The sequence below is a fragment of the Molossus molossus genome, unplaced genomic scaffold (assembly GCF_014108415.1).
Source record: "Molossus molossus isolate mMolMol1 unplaced genomic scaffold, mMolMol1.p scaffold_m16_p_11, whole genome shotgun sequence".
Taxonomy (NCBI): domain Eukaryota; kingdom Metazoa; phylum Chordata; class Mammalia; order Chiroptera; family Molossidae; genus Molossus; species Molossus molossus.
This window is the reverse complement of record NW_023425346.1, coordinates 24,521,664-24,537,380: the sequence shown is the minus strand read 5'-3', so window position 1 is coordinate 24,537,380 and position 15,717 is coordinate 24,521,664. Positions and strand designations below refer to the sequence as shown.

Below are 15,717 nucleotides of genomic sequence, written 5' to 3'. Positions count from 1 at the left end.
GGCCATTGTCTGTAATAATGGACAACAGTGTTTTCAGAAGCAATTTCATAACGGAAGATTTTCTGTATCAAAATACACAACTTTACTGCCACTCAAGTCATGAGGAATAGATTATTAATTAGGAATAGAACAGTAATATTCTAAAATATCAAGATATTTTTGTGGATTTTAATACAATATATTCATTAAATGTAAAAACTTATAGTACTATGATAAACTTCAGTTCATAGTCTATATGTGATAAGATTTTATCTGCAAATGCACATTAAAAACTACAAGAGAGAGAGAAAGAGAAAGATATATTTCCAAACAGGGCTTTAAATATCCTATATTCACTTTTTCAAAATGTGAACAAGCATATGTTTTGGTTGAATTTGTACCTTAACATAATAAATTAATTTTTCTAGATACAGGTTTAATAAAGTTTCTTGGAGAAAAATTTCAGTATATTATTCTTGGCTCATGGTAACAAGATTTTTTTTCATCTTTTAAGGACTTAATTATACAGTTACAGATGGGTATTAGACAACTGTGAAAGTATTACCAAACTGAAAAGGACCTCTAGCAATTAGAAATTCATGGCATAATATGGCAAAGCATAAAATGCAGTGAAAATAGTATTTTCACTAGAATAATATGCTGATAAAAGCATCTGTATTAAAGACAATCTCATTAACAGAATTATAGCAGGTAGCTTAAAAGCTTCATTAGTATGAAATATGAGCAATTTAAGACTCTTTAAGATGTTAACATTACTACCACTTTGAATTTCAAAATACAATTAGCTACTTCATTTGTCAACTTTGACATAGATCACTAGAGTGCTGAGACTTCTCGTTAGTCAAGTGGACTGTTAGCTCCACTGGAGAATTGAGGTTTGAACATCAGCATCATTACAAAACATTAAGCCAAGATAGTACTTCTAACTTGCTAGATAATTACTACCTAAATTGTCACTTCCAAAAATTACTGTAATATATTTTTCTATATCAAATCTATATTTAAAAGGCAAAGATACTTAATGGAAATAATGACAAATTTAATTTTCTTTTTACTTTTTCTCTCCTTCACTATCAATTTTCCATTAGAAACTAAACATATGATACATCACATCTGTATTGTTGTAAAACATAATTGTTAACTTAGATTTTTATTAGTATTTGTTAAAAAAAATAAATGTATTACGATATATATTGTTCTTACTCCATGTTTAGATTTTCAGTCCCAGAAGCTATGATTTTCACATTTAAAAAAATATTATCAAGGTTCTATAACCCCTTTTCTCTTATTTTCATACATTTATTCTCTTCCCTGATATATTTTTTGTTTGCTTCTTCAATTTTCTTGTTATTTCTTCTCTGCATTTGGTGTTTCTTCAAACTCGATAGTGAAGCATTACTTGTTAGCTGCTTCCCAGATTTTCCTATTTTGTGGTAGTTGAAATAAATCTGTATCTAGTTGCATATACTTCTAGATTGGCATTTTGTTAACATACTATACATTCACATGCTTCTATAAAATAAAATATGTGTATTGTCAGTACAGCATTATTATAAATATACTAATATTATTGTCTCATTATTTAAATAATCAGAGATTTGAAATTTTACTTTAGTATTTTGTCAGCTTGGAAAAAGGGAAAATAAATCAGTTAATCTTTGTTAGTTTATACAGAAATAAAGGTAATTACTTTGAAAGTTCAGGCCAACTCAAATCCTAGTATGTGTACCTACATAAGATGGAGTTCAGCATTGGCTGAACTGGCTGCTATTGGAAATGAATAGAGAATATGGTAGATCTTCTGATGGGAAATCTCCTAAGTTGAGGGTATGTCATACTTCAAAACTAGCAGAGCTCAGCTCAGCCAGTGTGGCTCAGTTGGTTGAGCATCATCCCATACACCAGGAGGTCAATGGCCCCATTCCTGGTCAAAGCATAGTCCAAGTTGCAGACTTCACCCCATTAGGGGGTGAACAGGAGACAGCCCATTGATGTTTCTATCTCTCTTTCCCTCTATCTTCCTATTTATTAAATCAATCAAAAACATTTTTAAAAAACGGCACAGCTCAAGACAGGTTTGATGGACAATTAAATCCCATCAGACTGTTCTGACTTCAGCAGATCAGAAATAATGAATTACATTGCTACTTTGAATTTTCCATAGAGTAATATTGATATATAGCTTTCAGCATGCTTTATAATTCTCACTGGATTTACTGCACTTCATATCAGAGCTTGAACATCCAGTAAATTGCATTGCATGTCCTAGAATAATAAAAATGTTGTAAAAATTGAATATTTAATGAACTTACTAAGTAAGATTGTAAATTACTTACTTCACACTGCCAGCTTTAACGAACACAGTGGGCCTAGTAAATTCAATGAAACATCTTTATAGAATGCCTACCTGTGATTGCCTGACTAATATTTGTCATTGTTACTGTAAGAATAAGGAGAGTTAATATGTCAATTAATGAGATGACTCTTAAGGGTGTACTTTAACTGCATTTTGGGAGAGTTATGTTTCTAGGAATGGCAAAATTTATTTCCTTGCTTTCAAAAAACTAATTAAATACATATATACCTCCTTTCTTTCAATGGTACGATATTTGAGTTGAGTTAGTAATATAATTTAACAGCTATTTATTTGAAACATTTGATTAAAGTATTCTTGAAAAGGAAGTACCTATAGAGTTGAAATGAAATTTAGAAGTCAATAAATAAAGATTTCCTGGTTTCTGTGATCTTAAAATATTACTAAGGTCTATCACAGTATTCATGACAAACCAATTTCCTTTGACTTTTCTATAACTACAAATATTCTCATGTATCTGTTTTTACTTTAAACATTTCTAGTGACTTCTTATTTATTTTTAAATTTATTTTAGTTCATATATACTGTGTATAATACCATGGAAGTTTAAGGTGTACAATGTGTTGATTGGATACATTTATATATTATAATATGGTTACCACCCTATCTTTAGCTAACATCTTTATCATGTCACATAATTACCTTGTATATGTGGTGTGTGTGTGTGTGTGTGTGTGTGTGTGTGTGTGTGTGTGAGAGAGAGAGAGAGAGAGAGAAAGAGATGGGACAATGAAAATTTAGTTTTACCAATACTGAATTGTATTCAGAGTTAAATTGTTACTATAAATTGATTATAGTATTATTGTCTATAATCAGTATGTGATATATTAAATCTCCATTTACCATTTTGGAAGGGTAGACTTCAACTGTAATCTGCTTTTTCAAATTATTCTATGTAAAGCAGCTGCATTTAGAAATCATTAATAGCAAAATATTTGTTCACATTATTGACAGTGAATGATATTCTTTTATTTATTTAATTTTTAATTTTGTACTTTTGTTTGTTGTCTTTCTATGCAGGCAGCAATTCCTGCAAATTAAACAATGGTGGATGCTCTCAGCTTTGTTTGCCAACGTCTGAAACTACAAGGACTTGCATGTGTACGGTGGGATATTACCTCCAGAAGAACCGCATGTCATGTCAAGGTATAAGATTTTGAAAAATCTTAGTTCTGATGCACCTACTGAACCCTGCAGATATATTAGCTTTTTATTAGGACAATGATACACTACTTAGTACCCCATGTAGGATTTCTCATGCATCGAAATATTTTAAATACCTCTGTTCTTGTAGAAATCCCTAAGCTTTTAGTTATTTTCAGGAACTACTAGATTTATTATTAAATCTTTAACCAACACCAATAAAAGCTAACTTCAACTTGAAAATAGGAAAAAAAACAAAACAAAACAAAAAAACAGTAGTTTGTTTGCTACAGTTACAATCTAACTTGGATGTAATTTATTTTAAAGTAAAAAAAAAAAAAGATATATTTACTTTATTTCAACTCTTTAAGAGAAAGTGCTAGAGAGAATGTCAGTTCTCAGACTTGCTTAATTGAGGGAGAAGAGAACCTCAGAAGAATGGGAACTTAATTAAAATATATAAATCTATTTTTTATTTTATATTTCATAGACTCTTGTTCTATTAGTTCCAAAGAACTTTGGTTCTAGGATAATCTTTTTATCCAGTGATTATAACTTAATTTCAAAAAAAATGTTTCAATCTTACATGGGAAATCTGTATGTTAATATTAGCATATATTTTACTTTAAATCATATATTTATATGGCCCTTGTAGAGGCACTGCTCTAAGTACCTTAAACACATTAATTCACAGGATCCTCCAGATAATCTTGTGAAGTAGATTTCTTATTTCTGTTTTTAGAGATGAAGAAATTGAGCTATAGAAAATTGACCAGCATGTCCAAGTCACACAGTTAGGCACTGGTGAAGACATATCTAAACCTAGGAATTTTTGTTTTGATAAGAAAATGTGTATATATAAACACTTTCTCATATATCTATATCTATATCTATATCTATATCTATATCTATATCTATATCTGTATCTGTATCTGTATCTGTATCTGTATCTATATCTATATCTATATCTCATCTATATCTATATCTATTTCTGATAATTAGAAACATTTATAAACATCATCATGCAGATTTCTGGTAGTCATCTTATTTATATATGTGCTTATTTTAGGACATACTTCAATGCTGAAAAAGCAAAATCTTAGCAAAAATAAAAACTGGGTGTGCTTTAGTTTTCAAAGAGATTTAAGAAGTCTACCTCTGCCCAGCCAGTGTGGCTCAGTTGTTGAGCATCTACCCATGTACCAACAGGTCGTTGGTTCGATTCCTGGTCAGGGCACATGCCCAGGTTGTGGGCCCAATCCACAGAGTGGGTCATGCAGGAGGCGGCCACTCAATGTTCTCTCTCATCGATGTTTCTATCTCTCTCTCCCTCTCTGTCTAAAGTTAATAAAGAAAAGAAGAAAAAAAAAGTCTACCTCTATTAGAAAAATAACCACTATATTTATCTAAAATCAAAATGCATTATCATATGTAAGCAAAGAGATCCCTCAGGCTTTAGAGATGAAGAGGGCGGATTTCTGTTGTGAGGCAGGTATGCTTTCGGGTATTAGCTACCTCAGTGTTTATGGTTCCAGACTAGTAGCATCATCACTACTTTTTTTTTACAAATTCAAATTATCAGGTCCCTGGGATGGGCCCAGGAATCTGATCTAACAAGTTTTCCATGAGATTCTGATGAATACTCAAGTTTAAGAACAACTAATCTAGCTACCTTTTTTTAAAAAAAAGTTTTTATTGATTTTTTTGAGAGAGAGGAAGGGAGAAAGATAAAAACATTGATTGGCTGCTTCCCACATGCCCCTACTGGAGACCAAGCCTGCAACCCAGGTATTTTCCCTGACCAGGAATTGAACCAGGACCTCTCAGTCCATGGGAGGATGCTCACTCCACTGAGCCACACTGGCTTGGCTCTAACTACCTTTTAACTTGTCAGAAATGTCACATATAACAAAAAAGAGAGGCGGGGTTAAGAAATACTTTTATAAAATAAATTTAGATAATTAAAATAGTGCTAATGAATGATTTTGATGTTAAACATTTATTTTTACCTTTTTTTTTTTTTTTTTTGCTTCCAAATTAGGCATAGAATCATTTCTCATGTACTCTGTTCATGAAGGAATTAGGGGAATACCTCTGGAACCAAGTGACAAAATGGATGCTTTGATGCCTATCTCCAGAACTTCTTTTGCTGTGGGAATAGATTTCCATGCAGGTAAAGAACTTTTTATTCATAATTCATATATAATGTTTTCACTTGATGTATTAAACAGAATGGGAATATAACAATTCCATCTATACTCTGATAGTCAAGATGAGGAATAGGAAAGCAAATTAGAGATGCGCTTCTAAGCCAAACACAGATTGTTCTAAATATGGTTTTCCTGGAAAAAAATTGAAGTAGAATTCTGCTAAAGTTTAGTGTTTGGTTTGCAAATGAGTTAAAACACGATGATTGACATTTAGTTGCTTCATTTTTATTTCTGTCTTTTCTTTTTCCCAAATAAGACTTTTATCAAATTATAAATATAAAAAAATATAAAACATTTTGCTTTATTACATACTTAAAACATAATCTTATTTTAAATATTTTCAGGATATAATTTTCCTATATTCTAATACGGGTAGTAGAAATGAAATCCAAATAATGGAAACAGTTGCTAATGGAAATAAATGCTAAGCCATTTACAATTACTTTTGAGTATAGTATGTGTCATTTTGAAGTCAGATGTTACCTTACTTTCTTGTTTTAACAAACAGTAAAAGAAAGCAGATTAGACACTAATATTTTGCTTTGGGTAATAAAAATGTATGATTGGGAATTGATGGTAGACACTTTTAAACTTATTGAAATAAACATGTTTTTGGTGCTAATTGCTAAATTCAGATACTATAAGCATCGAGTGTGCTTCTCTAATAATATTCAGATGTATTATTTTACAAATGAGAGTTTAAACTTATAAAACAAGTGTCTCCACTTCTTATCCAACTAAATCATATGCCTCCTGAGTTGATGTTTCAGTGTTGAAGAAGTATATGCATGTCTCAGTATTTTAGTTTTGTATTTCTAAAGTCTTAATTTTATCTAATGTTAAAAATAGACAGTTCTTCAACTTACAATCTTTTAAAAAATCCTTAAGCATCACCATGTGGTCTTTTAGTAGTAAGCTTACGTTTTCCCCAGCTCCAACACATTCTGTTTAGTCGTGTGTTAATGAAATTCTTGGCTACAAATTAATGAATTACTAGGGAAGTTCACAAATGGTTCAAAGATGACTTATCTTAAATAAATTATTTTGCACCAAACGTTTGAAATCAAATAAAGGCAAACATTCTACTTTTTTAAAAGGCCCATTCCCCAAAAGAATTATGGACAGATATAGCCTATTTTATTGAATACTATGCTATTTTTGCCAAAATCATGGTGTGATTTTTTATCAAACAAGGCTGCTTAATTAAACCTTATTATTCATGAAAGACTCACCACCCTACCATGCACAATCTATTTTGTCTCTTATTTACATGCATCTTATTCTTTAGAATTTTGCTGTATAGAATTTAGTAAGTGCAAAACTGAGAACATTTGAACTTCTTGAAAAGATTTATGTATATATCTATATCTCTATCTATCTATCAACCTATATTTTTACTAAATACACATACTCCTTTGTTTTAATTAGAATCACTTATTTGTTCTTTTAAAGACTCTGTAATGATTTTTGAAAGTATTAGGTAAATTTCCATGAGGTACAAATATAAAAATAAGCCATTTGCTCTAACTCTCCTGATTGGATCATCAGTAAGTCTCTTGTTTGCTTCTTTTTTTTTTAATCCTCACCTGAGGACACTTTTTGCATTCATAGAGCGAGAGGGAGAGAGCGAGGAAGAGAGCGAGAGAGAAACATCAATGTGAGAGAGACACATCGAGTGGTTGCCACCCACACACCCCAACTAGGGCAGGGGACAAACTGCAACCAAGGTACATGCCCGTAGTGGGAACCAAATCTGGGTCTCTCCAGACCATGAGCCAGCGCTCCAACCACTGAGCCAAACCGACCAGGGCAAGTCTCTTGTTTCTTAAGGGTAAACTGATTATTTGTGTAAGTTGAGTTCACTTTTCCAGGTTTTATGTTGATTCTGAAATGGTTTAGTTTTATATAATGTGCCATGGGAGAGGATAATTTTATTTGCAGAGACTAGTTCTCTCTCTGTTTCTAAATTCCCAATAATTATCAATAGCATAATAAAATTACTTTATTTTAAGGTAGCTTTTCTTCTTTAAATTATATTTATTTGGATAACATTAGTTAATTATATATGTTTCAGGTGTACAGTTCTATAATACCTCATCAGTGTATTGTGTTGTGTGCTTACCATCAAAAGTCTAGTCTCCGTATATTTGACCTTCTTTATTTTCTTCATCCTCTCTTCACCCTTCCCCCTCTGGCAGACACCATACTGTTGTCTGTATTTATGAGTGTGTTTGTTGCTTTCAATTTAATATCCCACATATGAGTGAAATCATATGGTTCTTGTCTTTTTCCATTGAGCTAATTTACCTACCATGGTACCCTCAAGATCTATCCATGTTTTCATAGATGGCAATATTTTATTACTTTTTTATGACTGAGTAGTATTTCATTGTATACATGTACCACATCTTAATTATCCACTTGTCCATTAAAGGACACTTAGATTATTTCCATGTCTTGGCTATTGTGAATAATGTTGCAGTAAATACAGGGTACATATATCATTTTGAACAAGTTTTTCAAATTCTTTGGGTAGGTACCAAGAACAGGGATTGCTGGGCTAGATGGCAGCTCTGTTCTTAATTTTTGGAGGAACCGCTATACTGTTTCCATAGAGGCTGTGCCTATTTACATTTCCATCAGCAGGGTACAAGGGTTCCCTTTCTTCCATATCCTCTCCAGCACTTATTTTTTGTCTTATTGATAAAAGCCATTCTGTCAGGTGTGAAGTCATATCTCAATCTCACTTTGATTTGCATTTTAATTAGTGAAATTGAGCATCTTTTCATGGGCCTATTGGCTATCCGTATGCCTTCTCAATGGCATTTTTCAAAGAAATAAAGAAAAAAATCTTTAAACGTGTATGAATAGCTAAAGCAATCCAGAGAAAAAAGAACAAAGCTGGAGGTATCACATTCCCTGACTTCAAATAATACTACAAAGTTACAATATTAAAAACAATATGATAGTGGCAGAAAAATAGAAGTATAAACCCATGGAACTGAAGCTTAGAAATAAACCCACACATACATAGGCAACTAATTAAAATTTTTTTTCATTTATTTTTTTAGAGGAAAAGAGAGAGAGAGAGAGAGAGAAATGTAGATGTGAAAGAGAAACATTGGTGGGCTGCCTCCTGCGTGCCCCCTACTGAGGATTGAGCCAGCAACCCTGGCATATGCCCTGACTGGTAATCGAACTGACACCCTTTTGGTGCACAAGACAACACCAACCGAGCCCCACTGGTCGGGGCCATAGGCAACTATGATTTTACGAAGGAGCCAAAAATATACAATGGAGAAAGAAAGCCTCATCAATAAATAGTGTTAATGTAGCTTTTCATCAGAGGAATTACTGGTTACTAAGACTTCATGTTCTTCATTTTGTACATACTATATTTTACATTTTCATTTCTAGGGAGAAAATGTTTATATAAACTCTATTTCTTCTAAATATAAAGGATGTATGCATATGGAGTAGTCATAAAATTAGAATGTTCAAAATCTATTAAAACCTCTGTTGTCAATAAAAAAACAAAACAAACAAACAAACAAACAAAAAACAACCAGCAATCCAAACATTTTTTTTTTTTTTCTTTTTTTTTTTTAATCCTCACCCGAGGACATTTTTCTATTTTTTGTTCAGATAGAGTGGGAGGGAGAGAGAGGAACAGAGAGAGAGAAACATCGATGTGAAGGGACACATCGAGTGGTTGCCACCCGCACAACCGACCAGGGCCGGGGACAAACTGCAACCGAGGTACGTGCCCTTAGCGGGAACCGAACCCGGGTCTCTCAGGACCGCAGGCCGACGCTCTAACCGCTGAGCCAAACCGGCCAGGGCCAAAACATTTTTTTTTTTAAATCAAAGATGGTTAGGGACCTAGCAGCTGGTAAAACTTGTAGTGGGGAAAGGTCAGACTTTTGCAACCGGAAACTTAGATTCCAATACCAGTTTAATCACTTACTAGTACCTCTGTGACCTTGGAAAGGTTTCTTCACTTTTCTGAGGCTCAGTTCCCTCACTTTTGGGAAACATTTAGATCAATGTGTGCTAATGTTTGTCACAGTGCTTGACATACATGGGTATAGTAACAATAGCTAATAATGAAAAGTAATAAATTATAGAAATTAGCATATATGATATGTATTTACAAAAATGTCCTGAAGCTATTTTAAACTCAGTAACTATGTAGAATAATTGTTGTTTCTTAACTTCTTGGGGACAGAAAGAATAGGTTAGTAAATTTCCCTGGAGAAATGAACTTAATAATAATAATGTTACTGAATAGTCTGTAGATCAGGCACATAAGGACTGAGTAGAATTACCAGCTATTTGAAGTTATTACATGTAAACCTAAGACGCTAGCAGACAGTGTGCTTAAGACTACAAACCAACTAAATGTTGATGATGAAGATGATGCTGGTGATGGTAGGTGGTAGTGTCAAGAGTTTTCAACAGCTTTACATACATGTATGCTTCCAACTCCTTTCCAGTCTGATCCTGTACTAATTGTGTCTCATGAAAATATATTAAAATCAGAATAAGTGTCAGCAACTTGATTTATAACATTATGATAGACAAAATACAAGCTCTGCAACTTTGTAGAGTGAAGTTGCTTCAGGAAGGAAGAAAGGAAAATGACTGGATTGCCCCTGAGAGAGATGGAGAAAACGGTTTTGATGTGTAAACCTCAGCTGTTTTTTAACCAGGTGTTTTATGGTCTACCTGATTGTATGTTCCTTCTTTATTTTGCAGACATCTTATTTCCCTTTTGTTCTTTAAAATGGCATTTATCTCAGGAACGTAATCCCTACTTTAGAATTAACCAAATATAATGATGACCAATTGGAAGGGCACAATTGCCCCTTATTCTAATCATAATAAGGACACGGTTGAAGGAGGATCGCTTGTTTAGTATAACTATCATAATTTATGTAATATTATTTCATTACCCCAGTTTCCAGGGGTAAATATAGTGTGCAAAGCAGTACCTCTGAGGAAGGTTGACTCACCTGCACCTTGCTGGGTTTTGTTCCTGATGAATCAAAGTTTTCTGCAGTAAAAGGGTTTCACATACCAGATGCAGCAGTTCTCGATACTACCCACAGAAAAAGGAAGTCCCTGTGGCTACATTTAAAATGTTCAAAGCACTCTCATCACTTCCCTGGAAAAGTCCTATTACACTAGAAAAACATACTAAGCTTTGAAAATCCTTTCCTGTTCGCTGCCAGTCCTCCTGATGAATGATTACTGTGCTTGATGCTTTAAAAAATATATTGTACTGAGGAGAAAAGCCTTAGAAACAAAGCCCATTGCCCTAGTGAGTAATGCTATCTTCAGTAAGTAATGCTTCATTCAGTTCCCCACCCCCACCTTGGGGTACTTATGACCTTTTCATAATAATTACATAATAGAATATTACTTGAATAAAGGACTTTCTCCCCAGAGAATGCTATTTATCTAAAATTTTCAGGCTTATATTATTTTTCATCTGTTATCTTTACTGTTCAAATGTGAGTTATCCAACTCAATGTTAACAAATATTGATTACTATCTGATAGCTATAGGACAAATGGCTCAGTGTCTATGGAGAATAAAGGTAACAAGGAATGTTTTCTGGTAATGTATAAATGGATGATCTGTAGGGATTCTTTTTTTTTTCTTAATTGATTTTAGAGAGAGAGGAAGGGAGAGGGAGAGAGAACATCGATTGACCATCGTCTGCACGCCCCTCACTGGGGATTCGGCCCACAACCTTGGCATGTGCCCTGACCTGGAATCAAACTGGCAACCTTTTATTTCATGGGTTGACGCTCAATCACTGAGCCACACTGGCCAGGGGGTAGGAAATTTTTTTAAAGATTACATCAAAAGATCATTATTTGAATGCCATTCCTTGGCGCTCCCTATGGGGAATATTCTAATGCCTTTTACAGCATCACATAGTGATATGGCTACTAAGACAATGGAAACACTAAAGGAACATACCATTATATATCTGTTAAAGTACATGGAATGCACATCTCCAAGAGTAAACTCTAGTGCAAACTATAGATCTTAATTTAAAACTATGGATGTGTTGATATAGGTTCATCACTTTGGATAAATGTACCTGTGTGATGTGAGGGGTAGACAGTGGAGGAGGTGCTGTGTGTTGGAGAGAAAGGGTATATGGGAACCCTGCTCAATTTTGCTGTGAATCTAAAACTACTTTAAAAAATAACTTCTACTTTAAAAAATCACTGAAGGAGACCACAGGACAAAGTATGTTTGCCATATTGAGACAGTTGAATGTCAGCTAGCTACATGAAAGACTCTCTCCATAACAGCCCCACAACATTTACATAGAGCTTTGAATGTTAGAACTAGGAGGGGCACTTGATAATATCTAGTATCATTCCTTGCTGTTTCACATAAGGAACTGGAACCCAAAGAGATCAAGGGACTGTGTAGCAATGGGGTATCCTCCTTTTAATTCTCATCTCTGTGCCATCTTGCATTTGTAAGCATTAAAACATTTTATTTCAGCTATTGTTGGCATAACTTGATGAATTACACTGCACTTCTGCAAATTTCTTCACGCAGGCCATGTTTTATTTTGACTTATATACTGAATCATGTAACCTTAAAACCCATTTAATAATTGAAGCAGGTGACACTCAAGTCACAGTCTCTCTCTCTTTCTCTCTCTCTTATTTATTTTTTTATGCCAAGAGGATTAGAAAACAGTTATTTATAAAAAATTTCTGGTAATCACTTTGTCATCAACCAAGGCCACAGAAGAGTTATAGAAAGAATTCTTTTTATGTCAGTTACAGCAACAGCTTAAGAAATATAATACTGTTGCTTTGGGACAGTTTTTCAATTTTATGAAAACCATTTCCTTGGCTACAAAGTGCATTTTAAGGGCTGGCTCAATTTCTTCTTGTTCTTGAGACAGTGAACCAATCCTTTGTGCTGTCATGTCAAACTTGCTTCAAGACTGTAGTTTCAAATCATGTGAACAGTCTGTATGTATTTATAGATGACCATATCCAGCAACTCTTTCAAGATGTCAAGTACTAACTAGCACTAGAAAATAAAAACTTTTCAACATTTTTAGGGAGACAAATATCATAAATATACATAGAAGAAGGCATTATAGATAGGTTAAACAACTTATTGGAAACATCTCACAAATCTTTTTTAGATAATTTCTGAACCCAAAACATGAAAAAAAAAAAAAAAAAACACACACAAAACAAACAAATAAAAATAACCAACATTTTCTTAGACATCCGAATTCTTCAATAGATAACTCAAAACCAAAAGCCCAGAAGATGCACACTGATGGCCTATTAAGATTAAATTTTTGGTATACCTGATTTGGGATAAATATTATTTTCTGTTGTTACTGGGATGATCACTTAAACAAGTCTCTTGCAACATATTTCTCAGGGAGTTAGAAATCATCATGAAATTGAAAACTGTCACCTGGCCAGTGTGTCTCAGTAGATTGAACATCGTCCCATGGACCGAGAAGTCCTGGTTCAATTCCCGGTCAGGGGGCATGCAGGAGGCAGCCGATTGATGTATCTATCTCTTCCTTCCTCTCTCTCTAAAAGACCAATAAAAACATATTTAAAAATAAAAAATAGAAAAAAAAGAAATTAAAAAGTGTCAGCACAACTTTCGACTAATTCACATGGAACATGTCCAGTCTGCATTCAGGTACCTTTCTTTCCCCTTCCCTGAGTCACTCTATGCTGCTGTATTTTTATTTTTATATTTTAGCTGCTCAGAATTCTCTTTAGCAGAGCTACATTCATAATCCGATACTCTGATGTCTTTCTCTACCCTCTTTCTTCTCAAAACTCAGTTACCAAGAACCCTCATCTCAAAGATACTAGTTATACTACTTTACAGTAAATTGCCAGTAGTTGCTAAGAGATTTGGAAGTTATATTACTAAGTGTGTTTTAGCAAAGCACAGTATATTAACCCTACACCAAAAATCCAACTAACGTACCACTAAAGATATCTGAAGAAAATATTTTATGGAAATTTTAATTGCTTAACTGTTTTTCAAATTATTTCATACTTGGAGTTTTAGACAATATATTGGCACCTGTTTATTTCCTGAAACTCAACCCTGAATATGCTTATATGTTAAATGGTAATGAAGAGGTCTTCTTCACCTCTTTACTTCAGGGACATTGATACCCTTAATATTGATAAATGCAACTTTAATATTGGGAAAGTGCATCCCCTCCATTTTAGGAAAACCAAGGATTTATTTGTCCATTTTTCTTTTTGAAACCCTTTCTTTAAAAAAACAAAAACAAAAAATATCTATGATTTAGCTTCTGAGATTGCTGATCATTAGTTTTTAATGAGGCAGACAATTTCTAGTTGATTGAGAAAAATAACAGTTATTTAACTGATTTTTGGACAGATCACAAGCAGTGAATCTTTAATTTCTTTTTATCATTTGGTATTATTCTTATCTAGAGACAGCTAGTAGTAAGTAGATCCTTTTGGGCACTTGAAAAGAGAACTAATTATTTCTATGAATTCCTTAGTCTCTTTTGAATATGGCTAACGTAGAAAGTCTAGAAATAGGACTCATTATTTGCAAGTGCATTAAGAAGACTGGATTTGGAAGAGGAAGGAATTAACACCATCAAAAAAATCTTAATATTTATTGAGCAATTGATATACTATAAGAATAAGGTTTGAAAAGTTGTATATATTTATTTCATTAAATCCTCAAAATAATCTGTTTAGGAAGGTGGAATTATGTTAACAATGAAGAAACTGTATTTTGGAATGAGATACGTATGCTGAGGAGAGTTCATGGCTTTGGGATGCCCAAATTAAATTCTGCATTTGGGTTGTTGCCTTTAAGATTGATATAAGTCATGAATTGAACAACCAGTAGTGGAGTAATCAACATGAGATGCCTAATAATTTTATAGTGAAAATTTTAATCATATTGTAATTATGATTGGAAAAAAAATTATAGGCAATGTGAGGGCTCAGGGTATGGCGGAATGATGATTTAGGCTAGGCTTGCTCCTGCTAAGCTTAGGTGCAGAAATTAATGGTACAGTCTTAATCTGAGAGGAGAGTGAGGGAGATGATAATGACGATTATAGAAAGGAACAAGAGAATGAGGAGAAAAAAGAAAAAAATAATTTATTCCACTTTGTTTGTATTAGTTATTTATTATTGCATAATAAAATTACCAACATTTAGCAACTTCAAGTGACAAACACATATTATAGCTTCTATGTAGGTGTCTCATGAGGCTATAATCAGGATGTTGGTCAGAGGTATGGTCTCATCAGAAAGCTCAACTTGGGAGGACCCATTTCCATTTTCATTCATGTGGCTGTTGTTCATATTTAGTTCCCTGTGGGCTGTCCAACAGAGGGTCACAGCTCCTCACTGACTGCTGACCTGTTTCTTGTCATGTGAGCCTCCCTACAGGGGAGTTCACAGCATGACTGCTAGCTTCCCTTAGAGCTAGTGAACAATAGAGCTAGAGGGCAAACACACAATGGAAGCCAACCCTTTGTAACCCAATCTCAGAAGTGACATGCCATCACTTTTGGTATATTCTGTTTCTTAGATTCTAGGCCTAGCCCAGTCTCAGAGAGAATCGATTAGAGAAGGATATGAATACCAGGTGGTAGGTATCATTAGTGGCCACATTAGTGGCTCTTTATTACAATATTATTGATGTTTTAATTCTTATTACCCCCACATATTGTTTTGTAAGAGGTGAATTTTGATGATTTGTTTGGGTTATCAGTGATGTTCCTGTATGAACAGCTTCTGTATTTTGGCTTAAACCAAGTGAGGATGAATTATTGTGAAACACCAAGGTTGTGGTCTTTATCCTAGTTTGCCTCCCATTAATAGCAATCCTTGAATACCTGGAGAAGTCCTTTGGGCAGGAAAGAAAATAAAAGGATAAAGCTTAAATAATCTGGCTAGTGCTTTG

At 33.7% G+C, this 15,717-nt stretch overlaps 1 protein-coding gene across 1 annotated transcript in view; it reads left to right on the top strand.

Moving 5' to 3' along the window:
- LRP1B (LDL receptor related protein 1B) overlaps positions 1–15,717 on the top strand; it is a 1,816,022-nt gene that overhangs the window by 1,298,499 nt on the left and 501,806 nt on the right. Inside the window, exons 34-35 of the mRNA XM_036254023.1 lie at positions 3,395–3,520; positions 5,559–5,690. Of these exons, the coding sequence (XP_036109916.1) occupies positions 3,395–3,520; positions 5,559–5,690 (258 nt within the window). The remainder of the gene's footprint in view (positions 1–3,394; positions 3,521–5,558; positions 5,691–15,717) is intronic.